Source organism: Toxotes jaculatrix, chromosome 8, assembly GCF_017976425.1.
Source record: "Toxotes jaculatrix isolate fToxJac2 chromosome 8, fToxJac2.pri, whole genome shotgun sequence".
NCBI classification, from domain to species: Eukaryota; Metazoa; Chordata; class Actinopteri; family Toxotidae; genus Toxotes; species Toxotes jaculatrix.
This window is the reverse complement of record NC_054401.1, coordinates 24,693,654-24,721,547: the sequence shown is the minus strand read 5'-3', so window position 1 is coordinate 24,721,547 and position 27,894 is coordinate 24,693,654. Positions and strand designations below refer to the sequence as shown.

The window sequence follows — 27,894 nt, the reverse complement described above, 5'->3', positions numbered from 1 at the left end:
ACTGAGCTCCTTCATCTTGGGGTAGAGATAGTAGTAAGTAAGTTCAAATCTGCATTCCTGGATGGCAGCCAACACCACTGTTGAGAGCAGAGAGCACTCCTCTTGTCAGCTTCCCACTCCAAATCTTCTTGATTTTCTCCCATAGCTGTCTCAAGAGATCAGCATAGTAGGCCCCTGTAATAGTGTGACCCTTTTCCAGGTAGTCCACCAGCAACACTCTTTGCTTCCCAGAAAACAGTCACTTTGCCTGTGGACTTTCCAGTTTGGCTTTTTTGGGAGCCAGAGACTTTGGGTGTTTCCACTGTTTCTTTCATTTCTGGCTGGAAGTAGTGGACCCAATTGACATCAATGGTTACAACTAGCTGGAGAAATCTCTCAGGATCCGCCTCAATAATGGCAAGATTGTCCCCCTTGCGCCAAATCTGCTTCAGACCCAAGGAGGCCCAAGGATCTGCTTCAGGCTCAAGGAGTTCAAAATTTGAATAACATGTCTGTAGTAGTAGTAGTAGTAGTAGTAGTAGTTCTTCAGTCCTGGAACACACATACAGCATGTGAAACCAGAATGACTGACATGGAGAGAAGGCCAATAAAGAGACAGACAGTCTCTGGATCAAAGTGTTGGGTGGACAGAATAGCTCCTCTGCTGTAGTAGCAGTACAAAACCATCGGGCTCTATGTCAACCTTGTCGACCCCTTTCTGTTTATAACCTGGTTTCTATGGCAGCAGCATCCTGAAGCCATCCCTGAGGTAGCGGAGGAAAGAAAGGAGAAGCTGTATGACCCCTGGCAAACCACATCTCCTTTCACTGTGACTCAGCTCACAGTCATTTTTAATTTTTCTGCACTGTTTTACTTCTCTATTTTAAAGCCCTGGAAACGTCTTGTGAAGCTCTGACAATAAAATACAGTAATTCTAAAGCACAAGAAATAGATTTTTTTTTTTTTTTGGCCCTTATCCTCTCTTCAAATGATAACTTACAGAGTCCATAATCCACCACCTGCTTTTTATGCCTCTGTGCCAGAAGGAGCTGTGGCTGGAGGCATTTTGTTTTTGAGTTGTCCATCCATCCACCTGTCGATATCTCCTGTTCCTGTGAACACAGTATCTCATCAACACCTTGAGGGAATCTCTTCAAATTTGGCACACATGTGCACTTGACCTTGAAGAATTCAAATGCTAATTATGATAAAATATACTTAATACCTTTTATTAAATTCCTTCAAATTCTTCATTACATATATCAAATGAGTGGATGTAAAACTTTGACTAGCTGGTGGAGGCATACAGCTGCAAGGCAGTAATTCCAGTTTTTGTGGTGGGGACTGTGGTGCTTGATGAAAGGTCAGCTTGACAGCATGTTCACCACAAGTAATATGGATGACTGCATGGTGTAATTCTAAAGTGGTCATTTGAGAGAAGCACGAAAATGATTAGGAGCCATGTCTGACAAGCTAAACTGATATTTAGAGATCTGTTAAATCCTGGTAGGATATTAATGGGAATTAGAAGTCTAGAAACATCAGAGACAATAAGGCAAGTGCATTGCATTAGTGGCAAAGATAGCTGTTACAGTGATATTGTTACTAGTAATGTTAGTAGAAATTGCAGAAGGACCAGTCTATCTGAATAGGGTTCAGAGGGTCTATCTGATGAGGATTCAGTTAGGGTTTTCACTATATTCTGGGAATTGATCATCAGCATCCAACCTTGTTTACGGGTCAAAGGCTCAGAGAATGAATGTGGAGATATCAGCACAACAATGCCAGCAAAACTTTGAGACTATTGCTTTTTTGCCTTGATGTTTGTGTATCCCTGGACTGCAGTTACATTCGTGTGAAAATTCTCAGATATATACTCTCACTACACCCCCCCCCCCCATCCCCCCCACCCACCCAAGGACCTGATTGATGTCAATGTGTGGTCATTACTTGAGTCATTTGGAGACTCAACTCAACTCACCTTGACTGGTACAGCAAATGAAATCTTGACAAACTGCTGTATGATGGCCACCTGTCAAGGATCTCCTGATGTAAACGGTGATATTAAAAAGCCACAGTGTTTCTACAAAGAAAAATATCTATACCATATAAACTGACAATTGTATCCTCATGCTCTTGAAACTTTGTTTTTTGTTTTTGTTTTTTTATAGAGTTGGTAAAATGTGTTCATCACAAGCTATATACGTATAAGTGAACGAAATGGAAACAGGTTTGAACATGAAATCAATTTAAATCAATTATTGCATTTGTACAAAACAAATAAAAATAATTTATGTCAAAACTTCATTTGTTCACGCCAACATGCATTTCAGACTTAATCCATGTGTAACAGTGGCATATTATTTCATTGCCAAATCAATACAGTTTGTACAAGCAATTTGTTACTCTAACTGAAAACCTTTCAGAACCTAATGTATCTCAGCTGTGTGCACTGAACCATTCCCAAAGTTACTGCCAGGCCTACCTGCAGCCTAATCACTCTTAGAGCTGAGAGAGACAGCCATATACTGTACGCACTGCAGAAAAATAAATCAACTTTCTCTACTGATCAGGCTCTCATCTCTTCAGATATCAACTTGTCAGAAGTATTTGTAGCTTTGCCCAACCATGGACAACATGTGTCACCTAAGAAATGTCATTAGCATTTGGGCATTTAACCTCTGACAGTCAAAAGGGAGAGTTTTCAGTTAGGTCATAGACTCTGCTCTGAACAGATCCTCTTGTTATAAGGTTCACATTTTGTTATGTCAGAGTACTGACGGAGAACGTCTGGTTCCAAATCCAGTCCACATTTCATGGCAAAAGTCTGGCAAAAACCTTTGATTATTCTGGCAGCTGGTGCCTGGCTGGAGACTTCTCTTCTCACATGAAACGGATGTTAGACATGGCTGCCACATTTGGCTCCACAGGGTACACTGTGACTGATCCTCTATTATTGTGCTGAGCTCTTCTGTAACTGTTAAGCCTTCTAGAAAGTAAAGCTCTTGACAGTTAGGGACAAAGGGGAGTGTTGGGTCAAGTTTGTACCGATCTTGTGGTAGTTTTGCAAAGTGACTGGTTTCGACAGGCTTAAAAATTTCCCTTGCCTAAACGGGGGGGCAGCACATAACTACGGGGAACCAGCCAGAACCTTGAATCCACAAAAGTAATTTCTGACAGTCCCATGTAGAATCTTAGAGATTAGTGGCTGAGGTCAGATGCTCCACAAGGATTCCACAGAAGCCAGCACTGGTTTAGTGGAGGTCCCAAAATGGAAAATAACAGCCAGGTATACATAAAGATGCATAATGATCTGTAAATGGGCTAGTTTAGGACTTTTTTTTTTTTTTTTTTACCAATATGGCAGTTAATTTGGGCATCAGTTTAAGTAAAACCATCAACTGTGATCACCTGCATACTTTGTAAAGAGTAAGACTTTTGCCAGTGCCTTTTAGCTTCTTCACATTTAATCAATCAGTACGTTGGCTTCCCTGCTCAATTTTGTTACAGTCTAAAATATGAAAAAAGTCATAAGTAATCATGTGTAGTACATTACTTCATTTTGTGCAGTAGCTGAGACCTTGGTCTGTGCCAAGTTTGCAAACTTACAACATGTACAGGGCAGATCTGGTGGCGCTGACTTCACCTTCATCATGCTGTATGATGATTTTGAATGCTGTCTACACAAACCAACCACAGAGCATACAGATTATGTTCTTTTCAGAGCTGAGTAAAAACATACTTTACCTAGCAGGGCTACTGTAGCTAACGAGCTAATGTATCTTGGCATTTTAATAAAAATAACATTAACCACTGCAAATGAAATGCACTTTTTTCCTTATTTAATAGGAAAGTGTATGCTGTCAATGTTGACCTGTAATACAACAGATGTAACAGTAATTGTTCATTTTAGTGTATAAGAAAATACAAACAAATAATTATTTATTTTATCACTGGCCTTATGGTCTTATTATACATTTGCCTGTTCTGTGCATCATTAGCAATGCTATCTATTGTGCCTATAAACTAAAAATGGTTTGTACATTTTAAGTTAAATGTGGTCAGAGGTACATAAAATATCAAAAGTTAGTCGATATAAACACGTCATGGTTAAGGATCAATAATAAGTTACTTAACAGATAAAACATTTTGCTGGATGATAATCTTTTTTTCCCCCCAGTGCGTTAATGTTAATGAATTCAAACAGGGGTCAGATTTGACCCTGGAACACTAAGGGTGTAAACCCTTTTCAAACACAATAGGAGGGTTAATCTTTTTCAATTTGCTGTCTGTGTGAGTCTCCACACCAGCAGTCCCAGTCCCATCATATGCTCCACTACCACTCAACAGCCTGTTTAGAAAAGGGCTCACTGACTCTTCACAATTCACCATGCTAATCCCACTTTTGCAGTGCTGGAATGCTAATAGCATCTGCAATGTTTTCTGTGCTGTGATCCCATATTATTGTCTTATGTTTTTGCTTTTTTGAGTGAGTGGGAAATTGGATGGTGTTGTCTATTGTTCCTTACTACCTCTGACAAGGAGGTTATGTTTTCACCCGTGTTGGTTTGTGGGTTGTTTTTGTGGGCTGATTTGTCTGCAGGATTACACAGAAAGTACTGATAATAATCCAGATCTGGTGGAAGAAAATGCTGAATCCACATTACACACACAGAGGTGTACTTTGTTTTATGTCACATAAATCATATATGTTATCAAATAACTTCCTTTTCCTTTAACTTTTCTATTATAAGAGCTAGACAGACGTGTAGGATTGTTTGGCGTTGGCAGAGGAATGATCTCTACTTTCTAGTTAGGAATGTATTTGGTCAAAACAAAATCAATGACAATTGTACCAGTGTGAAACCAAAGGGCATTAAGCAATTTAGAGCTAAAAATCGACCTCTATTAGTGACCAAAGAATTGTAAGAACATTGACTGGATTCTGGCACAAACATGAATAAATAAAGGCTCATCAGAACAGATGGAATGAAGCAAACTAATTACAGAAGAAATCCCAGAGAAACATTTATAGAAGAGCTTAAAGAGAATATTAGCACCTAGGTCAGGCAGGAACCGCAATTTATTAAAATCAGAATTTATTGATGGAAGAAATCAGTGGAATGTGCAGTGCAGAACCATAAGGAAAAACAGTAAAAAAAAAAATAATATTTTAACCTACTTATACTTGAACATCAAATCACCTCACGATGGTCTTTAAAACACTTTGAAATCTGAAACATTGAAACATTGCCTCCTTTTCTATGCTTTTTATCAGATTCCAAGCAGTTTCTGTCTATTTTCTGTCTAATGAATTAGTCCAGACTCACTGTTGAAGTGGTTTAAGTGAGGCTTGCACATGAGATACTTGTTTTGTCTTGCTTCAGATCTACATAGTCAGTAGTTCAGTTCCTTGTGGGCAAGATGAGCATTGTTGGAATCTGTCTTTGTGTGTTATGTTGGTGATGTTTACCATGAAAAATGGTTGTGTATCTTCATCCTAAAGTGTGGGAGGAGGCTGTAAAGAGTTCATTATTGCCGTTATAAATTATAGGTAAATTATAGCTTATTATTATGAGTTTTTTCTTAATAGGCTGATTTCCCCACAGAAGAGTTTTGAATGGAAAATACTGTCCTAACATGTATCTTCAGTTTTCCTTTTAGCTGATTTTGGTGTTGATGGTGACAGTGCACCAGTGACAATAACATCAACAAAAAATATTAAAAATAAATAGAGAAAAAGTTTTCAATTTTAAATAAAATATTGACATACTCATATTGAATACTTACAGACAATTTAATATGAAAGAAACATGAAAATGTAAAATAATCAAATACTTTTTAAGATTTGTATTATTTTTCATAATACTGTACCACATTTATTCAGAAACGTTTTCACTGAGCCAGTTATCTGGTCTGTGAACCTGGCAGTGTGGTGTGGATCACAGTCATGTTTATTGGGGAACATGCCAAGTGCACTTCTGAACCTGTGGTGCACCAACATATGGGGTGGAATCAGAAAGAATATATTGTCATACATAATAGGAGGGTGTGTTAGGGGCTGTAATGATCATGGCCAGTCACATTCTTTACTTTCATCCTCTGTAACAGAGGTTTTTTCCCTCAGAGGAAACTTATTGTTGTCTGGGACATGCAGAGTTAGACCACAAGATGTTCTAGATTTTTTTTTTTTTTCTGAAATTGTTTTAACTTAAGATCGCTTTTGAAGTTTATTGCAGTCGGATTTGATTCCACGAAAGTAACTGCTGACAATCTTTGCGCAAAATAGTAGCCAGCTTAATCTTTATATTACAATGTAAATTTGATGCAGATAATGATCCACAAATATATATATATCATATGGTGTTGCTCTTCACAGCCACACGTCTCTGACACTTTGGCCAGAATAGAATATAACACATGCGGCTGTTACTCCCAGTTCCGAGGTAGTTATTAGCAGAAAGAGAAGTTTTTATCGATTGAAATTTTTTATGGAACTGTGTGAACTGTGATGCTGATTGTACAAAATGTAACCAGCAGGTCTGCTGCGAGTAATAGTAACCTGACAACATCACTCCAATTAAAGCCTACAGAAGGAACAGATACCTGCTGCCTTCAGATGGCTGTAAAGACAGTCACCAGAGTATAAGAAAGGCCATCACAATAGACTAGTAACTACTGTGGATGACAGATGCTGGTGAGAGTCACTCATTAATTTTGACTCTCTGTTGCTGGCATGATCACATGTCAGCTAGTTGAAGAATGTAGAATAAAAATGGAGGAAAGGAGCCAAAACGTGAATGAAAGGCTTAGTGTGATGTTACAAAGTTTTAATGGTGTGCCTTCACGGGATAAACCGATCACAGTGTTATGGAACTCGAATGCGCTGAGCTCTCTCCTCCCGCAGAGGCACATGGTGACCTGGCATAGCTGATGACTGAAAACTGATGGAGGTTTGACATTTTAAAGTAAAAAAAAAAAAAAAAACTGGAATGAAAAAAAAAGAAAAGACCTACAGTGAACTGCTATTGTGAAAGAAACCGGATGAAATACTTTTTTCATAATAATGAGATGAGATTTAAAATATTAATGGACTGTTTCACAACACCATTATTATATTACCATTAAGTTGAGTTTGATTAATCCATTTATGATGTCTTATTTATGGTTTTAATATCGATATCACTTTGGGACTCCATACGTTTCACATCCAGGGCATAGTAGTGAATAAATCTGTGGGAATGGATGCATGAAGAGGAGAAGGGGGGCCCACTGAGACCTCCACCTGGGCCTAGTTTTTTTCTTTTTGTGCTACACCCCTCTTCACGTGCATTGGATTGTTAGGGCAATCTTTAGTTACTTAATACCCAAGGATATTTGCTCTCATTCCCAAATTAATTACTCTGAACTCATTTTGTGGCGGAAGAACAACTTTCTATTCCCATTGTACCATGTGGCAAGAGGATATATGTGGAAGTTAGAGTTAATTGCAGAAAAACCAAGTGGTGTTTCAGGGAATGTTTTTTTTTTTTTTTTTTTTTAAAGCACAAATGACTTAGAGCTGGATGGTGTATCTAATAACAGCGACAAGTTTTACTGTTGTGACTGGCCCCCATTTACACCCGGAGGTTTATTTATAGTGAGGGAACAGCAGCATGCATGTTCTGCCTCCACGTTCCTCAACAGCTAGTAGAACCTTTGACTGCGGGCCCCGCTTTAATCTTTCTCCAACGTGTTCCGAGCATTTAATTGAACATAAATAAGCCAGCTGATGTGGCAAGGATCACATTAACCTTGACCCCGGGAGTCTGCAGCTCAGTGACTCATCAGCCATTACTCCCATCATGCAACGCTGTGCTCCGGCCGTCTGGGGGAATCACTTTAACGTCTGTGGCTGATAATGATTGAGCAGCCCAGTAAAAGGAACTTTTCTTCCTTGTCGCCGGCGATACACTCGAGAGGGAGTTGGGAAGGGGGAAGCTTGAGGGGGCCGATCCCTCGCAAGGATATTTATCACAGGCGGGCCGAACTGTTTTACGCTCAGGAGACTCCCAGACAGCCCCGTAATAAACGCTTAGAGGGAATGAAATATTCATGCGGAGTTAAATATGGATCCTCGAACAGTCGCTGCGCATTAAGCACCGTCAATACTGGTCAGCGCTGGCACCCATGCAGAATGGAAGGAGAGGCGTCTCAAGAGTGAAAGGAAGAGGCAGAGAGGTGCTCTGACAGGTGTTTATGATGAGCGAGAGCAGCAGTCAGATGTGTGGAGCTGCTTTTATCGATGTTCACTAACTAACCGTAAAAAAAGAGATCGGCGCTCCGGCAGCAGAAGCTGATTTTCTCCTCAGACAAGCTCACACAACATTAAAAAACATTCACAGGAGACTGGACTTATGTCAAACACGTTTTTTTGCTCTCTCATACACTCGTGTTCATGCAAATTAGGCCTGATAAAATTCAGCTCGTCGCTCTAGGTCCCACAAAGCGTCAGCTGTGTTGGAAGGCCTCTACTTATACTTCCTGGGCACATCAAGAATTTGTCAGACGCGGTGGCCACCCCAGTGAAATCACGGGAAGGACTAAACGGATCGGCGTGGGTCCATCTGTCCACACTTCTGTCCATCTGTCATGCACAGTACATTAGATGCCACTGACGGACTGGATTTTGTGAAAGATGAAAGGAAGAACCTTTGCCACAGTCTTTTGTTCCAAATTCTTATAATGGCATTGATTGGGCTATCGTGAATAACATCTTTCAAGTTGTAAAGGCTCAAGTCCAAGTGCTGACACCAGTTGTTGGTGTTAAAGTACAAACCGAGTTGCAAGTCTTCTTTGATTCATGTGACTCGAGTCCATACCTCTGGCCCTGTGCCCAGAGAGGCAGAGAGATATTTGTTTCTGCAGCACAGAGGGATGGTGTGAGTGAAGGGTACCAAAAAAAAAACCATCTAGTTGCTTGAAAATAATAACAGATTTGTAAATTTGCATACACAATACATTCTGCAACCTTAACCACATGGTTATTATTGTTATCATGACCACAAAGGTCTGGTACACCTGTCCCTAGTATGCTCCTATGGGTTTTATTATTGTTACCGTGGCGACAAAAGTCTGTTATGCCTGCTGCTGCACATCCGAGGGCAGGGACAAATGACCTATATGGCTGTTGAGTTTGGAGGGCTCATTGCCGCTGTCGCATTTCCACAAATCTCCCTTATCAGACTGTTCATTACTGCTTAGTCATTACTGAATGCAGACACCTCTACACCCCATCAGTCATTATTTTTAGTCTTTTTAGTGAGCACAGCTAGTTCTCCAAATGCCATGGACGTCTGTGACACAACTTCAGACCTCTGGAGTCTGGTTTGTTTATGTTATACACCGCAGTGCTTCTGTGGCCAGCTGAAATGTTGTGAAGCATGGCTGAGGAGCTACTTTGTCATGCAATAGTTAATGCAAGACTGCCAGTGTCTCACAGGTCAACACTCCGGGGATATCATCATCAGTGTGCGACAGAGTGTTTGATTAAATGAACGCCGGCGACTTGCTGCTGAAGCTCCAGCAGACTGCAGGCTGGTTTCCCACAGTGCAGTGCACTCATCTGGAAGCAGGAAGTAAACAAATAATGCTACAGGGCCAAACAGTTGGGGGACGGTGGGCTGTGGGCAGAGACACCGAAGACTCTGCTCTGCTGGTTTAGACTGATGTTTGTAGATGTAAAGACTGATTTAAAACAGCATCTGGTCCAGTCACTGTGAATTAACTCGTGATGAACCGTAGTTTTATTGATTGCTTGTGATCACTTTTAGTTTAGTTTAGTTTAGTTTTTATATATATAGCATCCTAAATATGGGGCCTTGCTCTTTCATCCCTGGTGTACATGGAAACAACAAAAGAAACCTGTCAGTGGAGTCTGAGCTGTGGGTCCTTGTACAGCTGAAGTATAAGCAGACTGTAAGAAGAAATACAAATTTGAAATATTTGTGTATTTAATTGTATTCACCGTTTATTTTACGTTAAATAGTAATCTGTAACTCTGCAGAGTAGCGGTTAGCTTTTATTCTGGGTGACTGAGAATGAGACTGTAGTGTTTAAATGAATATTTATATCCATGTTATATCAGAGGGTGGTGGTTAAGCTCTGGGAGGCCATGGAAAAAAAAAAAAAAAAAGGCTGCTCTGCAAAATGCAAATGATGGTTATGAAATTGATGAAATGACTGACTGATCGGCCACTGCTGTGGTTAAAGCTTGGTTGGGTTTAGGCACAAAAGCTGCTCAGGTAAAGGTAAGAAAAGATCATGGTCACGGTTGAAAGAAATCAGCATTGACTGCTGGTTGGAAACAAGATGTAAGTGGTCTTTCATGTCCCAGTCACGCACATTGTTCATCCAACCACCCCCTCCCCGTGAGGTTTTGCAGTGGAAAAACAACTTCCTCCGCCATTTCCTCTGATAGACAACAGTCATAATTCACAGGGTTTCGTGAAGACAAACACAGGGGTGTGTTAAGGCTTTTGAACAGCAGACGGATGCTGTTGTTTTTGTCTAGAGGACAGTCTCAAATGGAGAAAGCGGAAAAGTATGCAAAACACCCACCAATCTGATACACAGGCTCTGCATTTTAACAAACTAGAAGCAGAGAACACATTCATTCATCACGCATACACAATGTATGGGAATATGCTGAGAAATAATCTTAATGTCACTGAAAAACAAAAAACTTGAATAAAGGGGGAAAAAAAATGCACAGGCCACAGAATCCATTCTATATAAACGTCTAGCTCTGCTGGTATCTCTGACATTTACATATTCTCCTGATATAACACAGAAGTGATTGATCAGCTACTGAGAGGAGAAATACTTATTGAATGTCACAGTAGAAGCTTATCTGTCAAAATTAAGATGTTTGTGCGTCAGTTGAAGTCCCAGTCAATTTCCCCACCAAGGTTGACTTCACACACATCCTACACACGACAGTGAGCAGCATGTAGAGGGAGAGACGGGTCGATAGCGAGCACAGAATCAATGTCATCGTTGATGAATGATGAATGTCAGGTAATGTACAGTTATTGATATATGTCTTTGTTCTGTTGTGTTTGTAAGAACACTGGTGTAGTTGGGAGTATCAGGGTTTGCTGATACTCAGGCAACGCAGCCTGAAAGACCATTTACATGCATTGTGGGTAATATCAAAAGGACAAAGAGGACAGACGAAGAGAAATGGACTGACACGGATGAAAACCTCACTCTAATTATAACCAGCACTGCCACATGTATCAGGAGTAGTCAACTGCTGTGGAAAGACACACATTTTTAAAATTCCTTTTCTGAAATAAGGTAAAAGGACAACATTAAAATGTGTTTCTTTTTCTTTCTGGTTTTCCCAACAGGTCTGATTCGACTGCAAGAACTTATTAAGGCGCCGTCCCGGTACAACATCCGCTTAAAGATTCGGCAGCTGCCCGCGGAGACCAAGGATGCCAAGCCGCTGTTAAAGGAGATGAAGAGGGGGAAGGAATTCCATATAATCTTTGACTGTGGCCACGAAATGGCTGCTGGGATCCTGAAGCAGGTGTGTGTGTGTTTATGGTGTGGTAAGATTTTCTTGATTCCGGTGCCATTATCGATTCTGCTTGTTGATCAGTTATCTGTCTGGAAAAACAGATTTGGAGTGGCACTTGTGTAAACTGTCAAATACATGGATATCCTGTTTTTTTCGGCACATTTATCATAGGAAGATGTTTCAGCCTATTGCTGATTCTTCCACCATCTTGAAATTGCCATTACAACCAGCACTGTTGTCATCTTTCTTCATGAAATGAAGCCTAATGGGAAACGCTATGAACTAAGGATAGACCATAATTCTCAAGTGTCAAGAGTTTGGGTTTAATCTGGGTTTATTGTTTTTTGGTTACGTTGCTAGATGTAACATTACATGGCTGTCACTGACTGTGTAGGATTTCAAGTGGACGTGCAACAGTTGTGTTTGCAGTGCTATGATAATATACATTACGTCACTACAATAGACGGTGTATATTTCACTACATTTATAACTTCTATAACCATTATAGGGGCACCACCTGGTTAGCTCAGCTGGTAGAGACTCATTCGCCCCGGGGTCGTGTTTTTGAGCCCCACTCCGGGCGGTACCACCTCCCATGGGCCCACCACCCGTGGGAGGTGCCGTAGGAAGTGGCAGACGATGACATGACATGATATTATAGGGGCAAAGGTAAAGACAAATGAAACACTGCTTTTATGGAAGAGTGGCAAGAAGAAAGCCATAACTGAAAGAAAGCAATAAGAAGTCCCAGTTTGCAGTTTCCCACAAGCCATGTAGGGGACACAGGACATATGTAGAAGAAGGTAGTGTGGTCAGATGAGACCAAACTTGAACTTTTTGGCCTACATGCAAAGTGCTATGTGTGGCGGAAACCTAAAACTGCACATCAACCTGAACACATCACCCCCACCGTGAAACATGGTGGTGGCAGCATCCTACTGTGGGGATGCTTTTCTTCAGCAGGGACAGGGAAGCTGGTCAGAGTTGATGGGAAGATGGATGGAGCTAAATACAGGGCAATGCTGGAAGAAAACCTGTTAGAGGCTGCCAAATACTTGAGTCTGCGGAGGTTCACCTTCCAGCAGGAATGGTTTAGATCAAAGCATATTCATGTGTTAGAATGGCCCAGTCAAAGTACAGACCTAAATCTTATTGAGAATCTGTGGCAAGACTTGAAAATTGCTGTTCACAGACGCTCTCCATCCAATCTGACTGAACTGGAGCTATTTTGCAAAGAAGAATGGGCAAAAATTACAGTCTCTAGATGTGCAAAGCTGGTAGAGACATACCCCAAAAGAGTTGCAGCTGTAACTGCAGCGAAAGGTGGTTTGACAAAGTATTGACTCAGGGGGGCTGAATACATGTGCACGCCACACTTTTCAGATTTTTATTTGTAAAAAATCTTGAACACCAAGTATCATTTTCCTTCCACTTCACAATTATGCACAACTTTCATTCGAAGCGAACCCTCACCTGTTTCCCAGTACTGCCAGTTCTCTTTGATGGGGAACTTGGCTACATTTGTATTTTCCCAAACATGCAGAACCTGTGATGGAAGCCTGGAGTGGCTGTCGTTGCTTATAAAATCTTGCTTTAAAAAAAAAAAAAAAAAAAAGTCATGATTATAGTTGTTAAGAACACTTTTTATCCCAATTATGTCTAAATTACAATTCAATCATCTCATTACTTCAAGGTAAAAAATATGTTTACTTGGAAAATCACGACTGAATTATCGAATCTTCTTGAATAAGAAATGGTAATGGTCATATTGCACTCATATCAGTTATGTTTTTCTTGGACACCTTTTCATCCACATGATGAAATCCTCTTGGACGGGCCACAAAACACAGAAGCCTTTAATCCTGTGATAATGACACCTTCACTTTGAGATCACAGGAAAACCGTGTTTGATATCTTAAGATAATAGTACCATTAATCTCCAAATTATGGCCTTTGTTATCCGTACTGTGAGGAACAGAGTGAAGGTCAGAGTATGTATGATGGATGTGGTGACATTCTGATTTCTTACTTTGACCAAGTCCATCACTGCACACGGGAGATCTTAGCTTCTAAACCGAAACGAGTGAATTTAGAAGTAAACTGGTCACAGCTTTTCACAAATTTCATGCTTATTTAGTCTACAGATTTTAGGGGATCAGTGAGTAAAACCAGCCTCCCATCGCCTGAAGGAACAGCCAGTCCCACAAAAACTATTGCAAGTGCTGTTTTTTAGGATTTTCCCTTTTGAAAACAATAATACTTGTGTACAAAGATTTGGTATTTTAAGAATTTAAAGATTTTACTTCAAAAATGAACCAGAGTTACACTTTAGATTATGTAGTGTTGTGATTTAACTTGTAGGGGAAAAAAGGTAACTTATAGATTAGACTTTTGCTCTCTTTCCTGTGTTCTACACAATGTCTTTCTCAGGCAGCCCAAGAAAGTCATTTTTTTTGTAAAAGATTACTTCTGCAATGAGTAACTCAATTAACAAGCGTTCATATTTCTCCTGCCTGTAGGATTTATCAAATATTAAAGACAACATGATTCACCCCCAGCACTCTGTCACTCTCCCAGGGTTTTTAATCAATGCCTGAGTGGTAGATTGCAATGGAAGGTCAAGGACTCCTTTCATTTATAATGTCAGAGAGAAGCCCTGCTAATGGGGGGTAATGAAAGACTTAACTGTCCTGCTCTGATATTCTCATTAAGTGACACACCAATAAGTTAGAGAGAGGGTGAGGCTGTCAGCCAAGCCTTTACCCCCCAAATAGTGCAGAAACAACAAGGACAATATGTATACTGCTGAAAATTAGATTAAATATTCAGGAGAACATTTAATTTGTCTGTAATAATTATTTATTTGTCCGATTTCCTGTAACTGATACCCTGTGTTTCCTCACGCAGTCTTTAAGAGTATTTTCAGTTATGTCTAATTTTTAACCTTGGCTAGACAGACACCATTGTATTGTTTCTAAACACTTCAGCTATGAAATTTATGTGTGCAATGAAAGGAAAATTTGCTTTGAATTGTATCCGAATGCACCTTTGAGGGCTACAACAAGCCCAGTGAGTGCTTTTTTTTCTGTCTTGTTAATAGTTTTGATTGATGTTTTAAAATCTGATAGCTATTATAACGGAACGGTATGTGCTTCTCTATTGATTTGTTTTCACTGACATCAAAAACTGGACTAGATACATAAGCTCTGAAAGGTTTCTGACACTCGTCTGCCATCACAGGGTGCAGGAAATGGCACCGTGTGAGTCACCACTGAGTGGGCTTGTCCTCAGACGGAAGGCTGTAGACTTTCTGAAGGTTTCCCACCTGGTGCCAGCAGCCATTATCCCTTCCTGCCTGTTTAATCATCCTCTGCACACAGTCCTAATCTGTGATTCATATTGGTTTTAGTGAGTCTCAGCACGGCAGGCAGGACTCTGACTCCTCTATATAGCTACATGCAGCTGGGATGGGGTGGCACACAGCCAGCGCACACACGGTCTGGATGATAATAGAATAATACAGAGCAAGGTGATTCTACTTTAGTATCTCATCTCAGAGGTACATTTTTAGCCTCGGTAATGGTGCGAATGAGTACATATTCCTGTCGGCAATCTTCCTAGAGTTGCTTTGGAAGATGAGTGGCAATTGCAGACAGATGACAAAAGTCTGCCTCAGACTGAACATGAACAAGGCAGAACTCAGATTTTCATGTAAAACTGTATTCATCTAATCAACCTAAAATAGAAAATGGAGCCGCAACAGCAGAATCATGATTCCCCATCTGTGCCCAGAGTCATATCTGATACTCATGTGGCTCTGGTGTCTGCTAAGCTGTGAAACTATTTAAACAACAATGACCCACAGATCTATAGTCCTTTGCTTTACTGACTCTACTGCTTGTGTGTCACGTTTGTCCATCCATTCATATTTTGCATTTATTAAATAAAAGTAAAAAAAAAAAGATTTTTAAGAGTCAGGTCTCAAACTAATACATTGTTGGATATTATGGATATTATAGAAATTCAGATATCATATCAATGCTTCCAAACAAGTTGCTTCCAAACTGAAAGGAACAATCCATCACACCATCAGACTTGAAAGTGCTGACACATAATGTTTTTGATTCATCCATTATTAAGTAACCCTGTCAAGAATGTTAAACTGGGACAATTCTGTAAAACCATAGCTTATGTTCAAATGTTTTTTTCATCTCCAATGCCAGCTGCTTGTACCTTTTCTTGGTTGGCAGTGCCAATAGACCCTGTTACAAACAGAGCCAACACTGAAAGCATCATATTAAACACCGTGCCTGTATTTTCACACATTCAAATCAACAGTGTAAGTATCACACCTCACTGGATGGCTTTCTTTCAAATGAGCAACGGCTTCAAAACAATCACTCACCACGGATTTCTGGGGGCTGCATGTCAGATGTCCCACGTTCTAACAAGACTAGGTTACAGCCCAGTATATTATTGCAGTGTATTTGCTACTCTCTGTGCTCACATACACTGTAATTGAATTTAACAGCTAAATTCCCAATAAAGCTGCTCTCTTTCACATGTTCCGTTAAGATGACACGTTAACCAGCCATTTCCGAGCTGCTGACCTGTGCTGCTAAAATCCTGATTTTAAAACCGCAGCAGCATCTGACAAGATCACCATACACAGGAGTTAAAGACAATGATAAATGTAGCTACAAAGGCACTGAGTTGGCCATGCTGCCTGTAAACATCCCCCTGGTGATGTAATAGAAACTGCTCGTGCCAGTTCAACAGCCAATGGGTAAACTCCAACACTGGGCCAATGGTACAAGATCATCTCTCAGTCACACAACATTCGGCTGACCAGTGGTGTAACTTCATCACCCAGTCAGTCAACCATTGATATTCACGTTTATAGGGCTGGCCCCACAGTTGCCTGTCTGTTTCCCTAAACATGCCAAATATGTGATGAGACTGAGCTCTATCTCTTGCTTTATTTAGCTGTTTTTCTTTTTGGTGGGTGTTTGTTTCTTATCTCTGAGCCTGTGGCTGCAGCAGCGTAGCAGAATATATGCCTCTTCACATTACATGGTAGTACAACTACACAGCCACACAAACAGACAATTGCTTGTGTGTGTGTGCATGTGTGCAAAATATGACAAAATATTGTATCTGCCTTCCTATTCATTTATAAATCTCTATCTATCCCAATCTTTCTCTCTCTCTGTGCCTCTTTCTGTCACTTCTTTCTTAGGCTCTCGCCATGGGGATGATGACAGAGTATTATCACTATATCTTCACCACACTGGTAAGTAGAAAGAAAGACTGTGCTGCACAGTCGCTTTGTCATCAGGTCTAACTCAGACTTCCATATCCCCATATCTCCCAAGATTTGTTGCATGCCCAAAAATGAGATGACGCCGGTCTTCAATCTTCATTTTCTGAGCTGTTCGTTGTGTATTTATTTCTTTGGATCATTCATTTCTTCCCCTTTAATGTGATCTCCAGAACCCAAAAAAATGCATTAGGCGAGAGGCAGGTCTGTCACACAGTCAGTCACATGGCTGACACATGGAGACACACAATCATTAACGCTCACAGTCGCATCTATAAGAGATCTGGAGTTGCCACTCAGCCTAACTTACATGTCTTTGGACTGGACATCAAGGTTCAAAACCAATTCTAACCTTCTTGCTGTGAGCACTAACCACTCTGAAAATGTTGACAGGAAACCTCAAACTGCCAACAAGATCAATTATTTTTCTTTGTATTATAATTTTGTAACCAGCTTTACATTTATACAAAAACTATTTATCATCTCAGGGGAAAATCTATGGGCCAATCAGGACCAAGCTGGGAGGGGGGGCAGGGAAAGAGACATGTGAACATGTGCAGTGAGCTGCACAACTTAATTATAACATAGCTGTCCTTCAAAAATGAGTCAGGCTCTCTACAGCAGAGAGGGATTCGCTATAATCGCCTTTAATTCTGACAAACTAACCTCTCTTCATCTTAGCTTTGGTTGCCATGTTGGGGTTTGGTTTAAAGGTCTCAAAATACATCCATGGTCTTTCTTCTCTCCCTCCTCTTTTTCTCCCTCTTGTAGTCGTTGTAGTAGTAATGGTAGTAGTATTGTTGGTCTTGGTAAAGAGAGATGAGACAGAAGAAAATGTGAAAGGCAAGATCGTGGCTGAATAAGCGGCCTCACCTTTGGTTATCTCAGGAGAAAGTCAATACAATACACATCTACATACCATATGTGCTCACACTAGTGAGCATTATTCTAAGCTCTTTGACTGTGTGAACTTGCTGTCAAGTCCATGTTCCAGGTCAAAGATTTGACTCAGATCAAACTCTTACTGAAGCTCCATCCCACTCTCATTCTGAAGAGGCTGCTTGTGTTGCCTGGGATCAAAACACTCTCTCTTTCTTGCTGTTCTCCCCTCCCCTCCTCCATCCTTTACTTTTTAAATGTCAAGTTCCTTTGAAAATTTAATTCTTCAGGTTTTCAACTGTCTCTGCTTTTCATCAAAGTGGTTGAAAGGATCATTTTCATTTTTGAAATGAAACATCTAAATGTACATACTTCCTCTCTGAAGCCAATTCATCTTGGCACGATTTATGTGGAGACAATTAAAAATCCCTCTGGTATTTTCAGGAAGATGAAGAGTAAAATACAAACATGAATTAGGCAAGGGAGGTAGGAACAGACAGAGGGGTGTCTTGTCATTTCCCACTGCTGTGTTTGGCAGACAGAGTCCAGTGCTGACAGCCTAATTCTCCAAGCAGAGTGAACAACCCAGCCATACTGAGGCCACATATAGCAGCCATTTTCCTGCCAGATTTCTCTTTACTCTTCACTTAACATATCTCGTGTTCCTGTTTTTTCTAATACTGTATGGAAGGAGTGATCAGTACCCCAGATTGTCAATCATGGCCTGAAACTGGCCTTATGCGAGAGACTTCTGAAGTTTCACCACTGTCATGATGTATGTATGTTCACTGCGATCATTGAGTTGCCTTTTTATTTTACCAGCCTAAATCAGAGTTTGGGAACTGCCTTCTTCTTAATGTGCCTTATTTATTATGGTTTTTGCCTTTAGATTAGCACTCAGTCTGTATATCTCCCCCACTGTCAACCTGCACAAGAAAGGTCCCTGAGGACACCAACAAAAGACTATGAATATCCTCAGCCTATATTGGGGCCTGCCTCTATACACGTAGAGTCATTTGTAAGCCCATGTTGCACCTACCTCTGTCCAGTATGCCTCCTCTGTCCAACCCAGCCAACTGTGAGAGAAGTCTCCACTTGACCCAAAAAATCACTGAATTGGAAGGATGGATCTCCATTCTTCATCAGATCAAGTAAGGCAAGCAACTCCTCGGTTACCTGGTTTCCATGGGTCCCAGAGCCGCCGCCACAAATTAGTACAAGGCTCCATGGATTCAGTCAGGTGCTAGAACCAAAAAGCCTCCAGTGATCTTCACTCCACTCATTGTCTTTTGTGTGGAAAGGAAAACCTATTGAGAAACATCCACCTTGTCCTCCACGGGATATCCAGCTACCCAGTAGATATAACATCCTAGTTGAGGAGGTGTTCCCATCGCCAGCTTCTGCCCCATCTCTCCTGCTGACCTATCTCCGCTCACTCTCCCCAGTTAAGCTCTACAGCCCCAACAGTCGCAGGCCTCTGATAAGTCTGTTGTTAAAAAACACATGCTCAAAAACAGGTGAGCTGAGCTGTTTTGAGCAGCTCTGTAACTCACTGTCCCCCATTCGCATAGGTCTCTTACTGTGAACAGTATAATCTTATCTTCTCCTACCTTAGCCCATTCATCCATTAGCTATACTGCTTATCATTTGAGGCTGGAGCCAATCCTAGCTGACATTGTGTGAGAGCTGGGGTACAAATAGAGGAATGGGTGCAATTTAGAGTTGCCACTTAACCCAACCTGGACATCTCTGGACTGTGAGAGGAAACCAGAAAACCTGGTAGAAAACCCATGTAGGCCCGGGGAGAACATGCAAACTCCACATGGGAACTTAGCTTTTGAGGGTTCCTACTGATCTCTTGGTTGAGTCTGATGTTGGTAACTGCGCAGTTCTGATACTTCTAGACCTGTACCAGTAGTTGTCCATACCATCTCGCTCAGTTGCTTGGAGAAGCAGATCGGCATTTGAAATTCAACCTTTTGTCAATTTAGGTCGTGTTTTGACCACAGAGCACTCATTGTCCACTGTCCATCTTATTTGCATCATGTCACATGGCTCAGTTTTGGGTCCATTATTTTCAATATACATGCGTCCAGTTGAGGGTTATTCACAAATATAAATACATTTTCACTTTTATGCAGATGTACCCATAACAGTGGCTGACACCTGTAGTAAATGGACTGCATTTATATAGTTCTTCTGTAGTCTTTTTGGCCACTCAAAGCTTATTCACCCATTCGCACACACATTCATACAGCGCTTTCCATTCTAAGGCTTGGAGCTGTACTTCTGTCCTTATTTATTGTTTTGTTTTGTTTTTCCTAAATCAAAGACCCACATATTCTTAAACACAGTTGTTCATCTTTTGTACTGATTGAACCAGGAGAGTTTCATGTCCTTGAACCTCCGAATGCCAGCCACCTCATCTCTTAATAAATGAACAGAACTTTTGCTTCTGGAACCGTGTTGGATCCCTGAAATAACACCTCCCGCTCTGCAAGTATATAAAGTCCAGGATGTGACAATGACTGGACTCACCATGGAGCTGTTAGCTTTGCTCTGTCAAGTGTTCTTCACTGAGTTGTGACTGAGTTTCAAGATTCTAGTCATTAAATTGTATGACTTTGTGGGGTTTGGGGAATCTTTGCAGGGCTGTTAATAAGTCTGCCTCTTCTGTCACTAATGTTTGTTCCTTCTCTCCAGGATCTGTTTGCACTGGACGTGGAGCCTTACCGATACAGTGGTGTGAACATGACGGGCTTCAGGATTCTCAACACTGAGAACAGCCAAGTGGCTTCCATCATTGAGAAATGGTCCATGGAGCGACTGCAGGCTCCACCCAAACCTGACTCTGGTCTACTGGACGGCTTCATGACCGTGAGTTTCATGGATAAATGAATGAATGAATGCATAGTGAATCGAATGAATCCCTCTGTCTGTCTTTCAGCCAATCTGCAGCTACTTACCTATTGTCTCAAACTCTTGGATTCCATGAAGTATACTGATGAAAACATATCCGCTGGGACCATCCATTTGCTCTAATGCCCCATGTTTACCTTCTCAGGTCACTGTCACACCTGTAGTTTGGTTCATTTGGTCTAGACCAAAGGAAAAAAAAACATAGCTCACTGTTGATTATTGTCGTGTTCTGGTCCATTTAGTGTTCACAAGAGGTGTAAAGTGATCGCTAACTTGTTCCCCGGACAGATTTGGTGGCTGCATCATGAGTTCAACATGCAAAGTTCATTTTCATTCCAGTTAAGTTCATGTTCATTCCAGTGACTGACAGCAAGTCTTGATGCACTTCAGTTCATGGATGTTATGAGAATTATTTTTAGACACTCTGTTTTTGAGAGGGTTAGAGACTCCGCTCTGTCGCAACTGTTAGACGTGTGCCTCGTGTCTCTGTGATGGCTCCCACACTGCTCTGTTCTTATCTGCACATGCTGTAGTTATACTGGAACAGCTTGTGTTCTCTGACATGAAATTCCCTGTCAGTGGCTGTATTTTTTGATAAATTCCATGAAATTAAATTTAATGAAGCAGTTTGTTACAGACATACTCTTTTAACATAGACTTCTCATTTGTTTCAAAATCTGTTAAATAACATTAAAGTAGGTGAGATTGATGGGATTCCAGAGTATCTGTTACCAGAGCAATCATGAGCTGCAAACATGTTCAGGATACTCCTAAAACACAAAAAGGCATGACCTGGCTGCAGCAACATTTAGTTTACATGAGGGGATAACATACACAAGAAAGAAAATAGACTTGGAGCATAAAAAATAGAGGGGTTGCGTGAATTGTTGAGTGTATCTGTTCTCTGAGGTAGATGAGTGACAAAACACTAATGTGTCTTCCACAGTTGATCAATGGGACAATGTAGCAAAAACTAGAAACTCTTCTCTACTGTATCCCTGTCCCACCACTTGACATGATGGGGGTGAATGTGCAGTGGCTGCTCGCGCTGTAACTTGCCAGTCGTCTGCGGGAGTCAAACGGAAAACCCTGGTGCCCTGAGCTGTGAGCCCCCGGGTGTGATAAGAAGAGTCTCTTTCACTGTGATCTGAAACCTCTCTGATCAGAGCACACTGCCTGTAATAACTGTTCCTCCACGCAGCTTTCATACCAGTCTCTTATCTGGGAACTCTGCCAAAAAACATCAACCCACCAGAGACGAGAAATGAAAAGGAAAAGAGAGAGTAATGGAGGAGGGAAGAGAAATGAGATGAGGGTGGATGAATGAAAAAGAAGAAGAAGAAGGACAGAGAGTGGGTGAAGGGAAGGCAGGAGTGAAATCAGAGTCCTTGTGTTTTATTCCCACAAATGTTGAGGTGTTAAATGTTGGGCCGATGTAGCCTCTTGGTCTGATTCCAGTTGTAAAGCACTGGCGGCGGCAGTGGCAACATGTTGGCTGCTGATTGAAAACAGTGGCTTACCTCTGAGGAATAACAGATTCTCTTTTTTTTTTCTGAAACAGCGAGATCTTGCTGAGTCATGTTTCTGGATTGATATCGGAGAGTGGGTGTTACTCTGTTTAAGCCCCTTTTGTTGGATTTGTGGCTGAATCAATACTGTTTCCCACTTGAGACCTGAAATGGACTGTGTGTGTAATAACTGGACCTTTTCAAAACATAAAAAGCTCAGAGAGTGCCTTTATGGCTACTAGCTTGCAGCACAGGCTGCTCCACGGAGTCCTAGAGTTGATGTCTTAAGTCCACACGAAGATAAGGAAGCCAGGCAAAATAAGAAAAAGTCTTTCTCATCATCTTTGTGTTTGTATTTGTCTCTTTTTCCCCACGTGTTGTGCTGCGGAGAGTTATCAGGCGAGGTGGTTATTTTTGGATCAGTGACAGGCGAAGATTTATGTGTAAGGAGTGTGCCGTGACCCTGCTCATCAGTGAATTAATAGCATATGAGTTTGAAGGTGGGGACTGATTAATTAGACAAATGGCAATCAGTCAGCAGCTAATGCATATTGACACGGTGAAAGGTTCTATAAACGTTTGATTAACAGCTTCATTTGTGTGCTGTATTTACGGTTTTGTGTGCTTAAGTGGTGAACTGCTGATGTGCTGGAACTTATGGACCTGCAGATCATGACAGATTGCACGGAGCGAGCAGCGCACAGCCTTCACTTTCTCACACTGCTTCTCCACCCAGTGCCATTGTTTTTTACTTTCAATGGTTTCATTTGCAGTTTGACCAGTATGGAAGTTTAAACTGTGAAATTAGGCATTTTCTTTGCTCTGCAAAACAAAACTAGAAAAAAAAAAAAAGCAGTAAAAGGCCATTACAATGCATTAACGCAACATACATGATCTGAGTCATGAAAAGTGTGTTTCCCCACACTTCCACATAGTACTTTATATAGGCCACAATGAGGAAACGGTGAAAAAATTTTTTTACATAATGAATCTTCATTAGAAAATATATAAATATGTAATATTTTAAAAACCTCATATTTATCATTTATGTACAAAATAGACAATAATGGGCCCTAACACTGCTGGCTAACATTATTTAAATGAACACATTCATACCTGTTGTCCAGGTAGCTACTACACCAGGAGTGTACTGCCCCTCTTATTCCATATCTTGCTAATTTCTTCATTATCAAGCTGTGGTCAATAGTACCAAATACTTTTCCCCCCATTCATTGTTATTTGTTTCAGTTGATATTTACCTATCACAAATGATGCTGGGGCAAAGAATGTTGCTCAAAACACATATTGCTGTGCACACAGTACATTATAGTTTCTGACAAAATCATCTAGAATTTTTTTCCCAATTTTTTAGAGAACAAGAGCAAAGAAACAGAGAATGGTTCATATCCATACTTTGCAGTTCCTTCTCTGTGTTGCTTGTATTTTGGTTTGCTTTTCACGGTGAGGTCCCTGCCTGGATATACGAGTGCCCTTTTTGGGTACATGTTCATTAAGGTCCAGTGCAGTCTGTGGCAGCTTGCTAAGCCTGCCTTTGTATTTCAGTTTCACATTTTTTGTACACAAAGCAGTGTTACAGTCCCCTTACAGGCCTTTGCCAAAGCCCAAAGAAAATAATTTACTCAGTGGAGCATCCTCCTCTTCTTTTCCTTTCGGCAGTAGCCATAGTGGAAGTATGATGTGTGGTCTCAAGTTTGCTCATTATCAGATCATCCATGTGAGAATGTTGCTCCAAATTGTCAATTGTCAATTGTTGCTCCAGGCCTGCAGTTCTTTGTCCTTCTCCTTGATAAATGTCTTGAGGTCATGTTCCCCCTCCACTTGTCCAGGCAGTTTGATTTGCTAGTTAGCAAACAAAACTACCTAGCTCCTCTGACAACTAGTTGAGAGTCTCTCTGATCTCCTTGTAAAATTATTTATTTATGTTTTCAGTTAGAAAACCAAGACTTTTAAAAAAAACATTGCAACAAAGTTTTGAAGAATTCAAACTTTGAAAAATTTGGTTGGACGCATCTGAAATAGCTTTCAGGTCTACAGTACATAGCCTATGCAATCAAACCTAACCTGTAAAAGCAGTGTATTAGTCGAAGGGCTTGATCACACCAGCATTTTCAGGAAGAAGTCAGAAGAATTTCAGACTAAAACCAATAATTTCAATGGAACTGCTGCAATCACAGATTACACCAAAGACGGTTCAGCTTCGGTGGACTTTGAAAGATGTGTTGTTGACCAACGGCAAGCTGTCCTGACAGTGTGATTGTGTTGGTGTGTTGCGTTGTGGCTCACGGTTAGTGACGGAGACCACAAATATCTACTGCGTCTGTCTGAAATCACTCCCTCCCTCACTAATACACTGTTCCCTGTATAACTGGCGTTCAGTAATTTATCCTACAATGAGCCATACATTGACATTTTTTAATGTATGAATCGTCATTATTTTGCATCATTACTGACGTGATGTAATTTCCGCATTCATAAAATGGGATGCATTGCATTGTGGGATTGTTTTAAAGGGCTAAATATCTTTGTGATTGTTAGCACAGCTCTGCTAGTTCATTCTTGCAAACCATAGGTTGACAAAATCAGCCTTCATTCTCACCTTGCTTTACCTGCCTGATCATTTTAGTTTTGTCACAGCCAACACACTATCCAGCCGCAGCGTTTCTCACTGAAGCTGCAAGCTCTGCATCCCATGTCACTGCACCAAATTATGCATACGATTAAATAAGCCCATGAAGTTTGGTCCCAGAGTCTGTTTTCTCTTTTTTTTTTTTTTTTGCCAGCACATGCCTGTGTGTGACAGATCAGGTAAGCTAATTATGCACCCCATTCCTTTATGCTGCCTTCAATTAATCTGGTGGCAGAGAATCCCTGCCCTGAGTCGTGGCTCAACATGCACAACGAGAGTGACCTTACAAGCTCCACGCTCTCATTACCATAATGTCTCTCCTTGTTAATTGCTTTAGCTGCTGTCTGATTCATTGTGTGCACTGCAAAATTGAAACAGGTTCAAAAAAAAAGAAAAAAAAAAAAAACACACACTCAGGCATGACTGTAATTTCTGCATTTATCTCCTTGTCATAAGTTGGAAGGCAGAGACGTTAACTTTTACCCCGGTCCAAGCAAACGGACTGACCTTTGAGTCATCAAGGTCGCCTCTTTGTTTGTTGCAGCTCCAAAACACAGTTGGTATTCAGAGGCATGGCGTCGCAGCTGAAATCATTTCTATTTCCATATTACCATAAATATGCTATACCTGTGGGTACATTTAAATGGGGCAGTGATGGAAAGCTATTTCCTTTTTGACAGATACCATTTTAAAGTCAGATCCAAACAGAGTTATAAAAAAAAAAATGTCACTCAGACATCAGACATATTCCAGGATTCACATTATCTGAGGATCACTCAAACAGCATATGGTGGGCACCGGGAAAGGATAGAATGAGTCATATGAGAAATATGTTATTAAACAGCAGGAAGCTCGGCTGAAGGCTTACCTGCCAAAAATGTGTTAGCACTTGGCTATTATTTTTTGGCTGCCAATGGACCTAGTTCCATGTACACAATGTGTTTTATACTTGTTCATAATTTTTAATCAAGTGTTCAGGTAACATAAAAACCATGCATCTGCACATACAAGCCTGTAGGAAGTATTAATAAATCCTCCCCATTTTGCTGTCAATGTCCTACTTTTTTAAATTTTTATTTTTTATTAATTTTTCATATAACTTTTCATTGTATTGTGTTTGACAATACAATATGAAGCTGATTTTAAGATTAGCTTGTTTCCGGGTGCCCTGGTGGTTGGGTTGCATACAACATTATTGCACCATCCATAGTTCAGTTCCTGTCTGGGGACCTTTATTGCCTGTCATACCTGTCTCTCTCCCCATGTTCCCTGTCTATATTGTCAGCCATCAAATAAGAACAAAATGTCTAAATGTCCAACAAAAAAAAAAAAGATTAGCTAGGATCCAGACCACAAAGACTAGTCTAGCTTGTGTAGTATGATGCCAGAGAAAGAAAAGAGATTCATCCCACAAATAGATTGCAAACAAAGCAAATTAAAAGACACAGTGTGACAGTACATACTGAGAAACACACACACAAAAAAAACACACAGGCTGTGTAGTGGCTTGGGTTTTTACTTGCGCTACACACCCTGCTTGTGTTAGGCCATCTGTGTAGGTACCTGTAACGGTCTGATTGTATGAATCTGATACATTCATGTACATATACACCAGTGGATTTTTCATGTCCCTTGGGAACCAGCACATTGTAGAAGATAGGTAGATAAATAGATACCTGGTCAGACAGACAAACTTTCATTGTATTCTCATACTCATAGAAGTTGTGTATTTGTTTGTGTTTTCTATATTCGTTGTGAGTTTCTTTATGCTGCATATATGAGAAAATTGTGAATATAATTGGTTTGTGTTTCATTATTTTCAGTGTTATTTTTTTTTTCCAGATGTGAAATTAGTGTTGTCAAAGTGATGTTTTCTTTGTTTACTGGTGTTTTCATTAGTTGCATTGATGTGTCTCTTCCACAGACACTGGTCTTATAAAAAGATCATTCTCATCAAGAATGCTTTATTGTGTGGATAGAAAGAGTCTTAAGTGATAACAGCAACAGTGCACAATTTCAATTTGAAACTCATACCAATATATAAAAGTTAGTTTTTATCTTGTTTCAAACCTAATACAATACTAATAATCCCTAATTAGATTAAGTAGAATGTTTGGCTGTCACTTTGTTTTCAGTGTCCCTTGTGGGAAAGAGTTTTGTTTTGTCCGGGCAGTCTTTGTAAAGAGATAAATTGCTTAATAGCTACTATTTACTACTATTTCTCCACTAACATTGGTTGACTTTGTGTGTGTGTGTGGGTGTGTCTGTGTGTGTGTGTGTCTGCTGAGGGGAGTGTTAGCTTGGCAGAAAAAGATATGAGTGAACTGGAATAGGACGAGGCTGGTGGAGGGATTGAGAGATGGGTTTTTCGTCTCGATCCTGCCTGTTTCTGTTCCAACCTGTCAGTCATGCCTTCTCACCAGAGACTTCGTTGAGTGGCAGAACAGGCTGGGAAACATGGCCCGGACTGATTTAAGGGGCAAGTAAGTCATAGGGGGTGCAGGTTGGATCGGGGGATTGGGCGGGGGCGGTGGGGGATTGGGTGAGGTTGTGGTTGCTGACCTCTGGGCAGAGTTCAGCTTTGGAACAGCGGGGGCTGTCGGACCTGTCAAAGCACACGCCAACAACAAACAACAACCAGCACAGAGCAGGAACCTGTCTGAGCATATACATGCTCCCCTCCACAGGTTTAAGACTCATGGCTTTTGTGTTGCATTATGGGATATGCCCTGATGAGACCAGTGCTGTGGCTTTGAGACTCTTCCAAAGCCTTTGTCTGGAGTTGAGCTGTTTGAAGGAGTGCTCATTAGGGGGAGGCTAATATTTGGTTATTCCACATTTTGGCTGCAGCCCCACACTCTGCGCTGGGATGATGCCTTTGGACTGTGCCCTTCTCCACCTCTTAGATGAGGCTTCTCTCAGCCTAGTTTATTCCATCTGCTTCTCTGTGTGCAGCAAGCCATCTCTCTGACTCTCCCTCTCTGGCTCACGGACTTGGCTCCGGCTCTGGCATTGTCCTCATGGCCGAGGAAGGAATTTGGCTGTGACATGTCGCTGGGACATTATTCCGGCAGCT

General features: G+C 40.9%; 1 protein-coding gene across 3 annotated transcripts in view; it reads left to right on the top strand.

Moving 5' to 3' along the window:
• grik2 (glutamate receptor, ionotropic, kainate 2) overlaps positions 1 to 27,894 on the top strand; it is a 211,281-nt gene that overhangs the window by 72,057 nt on the left and 111,330 nt on the right. For 2 of the 3 annotated variants that reach the window (XM_041043959.1, XM_041043961.1), the window contains exons 4-6: positions 11,373 to 11,554; positions 16,785 to 16,838; positions 20,448 to 20,621. In XM_041043959.1, the coding sequence (XP_040899893.1) occupies positions 11,373 to 11,554; positions 16,785 to 16,838; positions 20,448 to 20,621 (410 nt within the window). Of the gene's footprint in view, positions 1 to 11,367; positions 11,555 to 16,784; positions 16,839 to 20,447; positions 20,622 to 27,894 lie in introns of all 3 variants that reach the window. The other variant, XM_041043960.1, reaches the window with a different exon arrangement.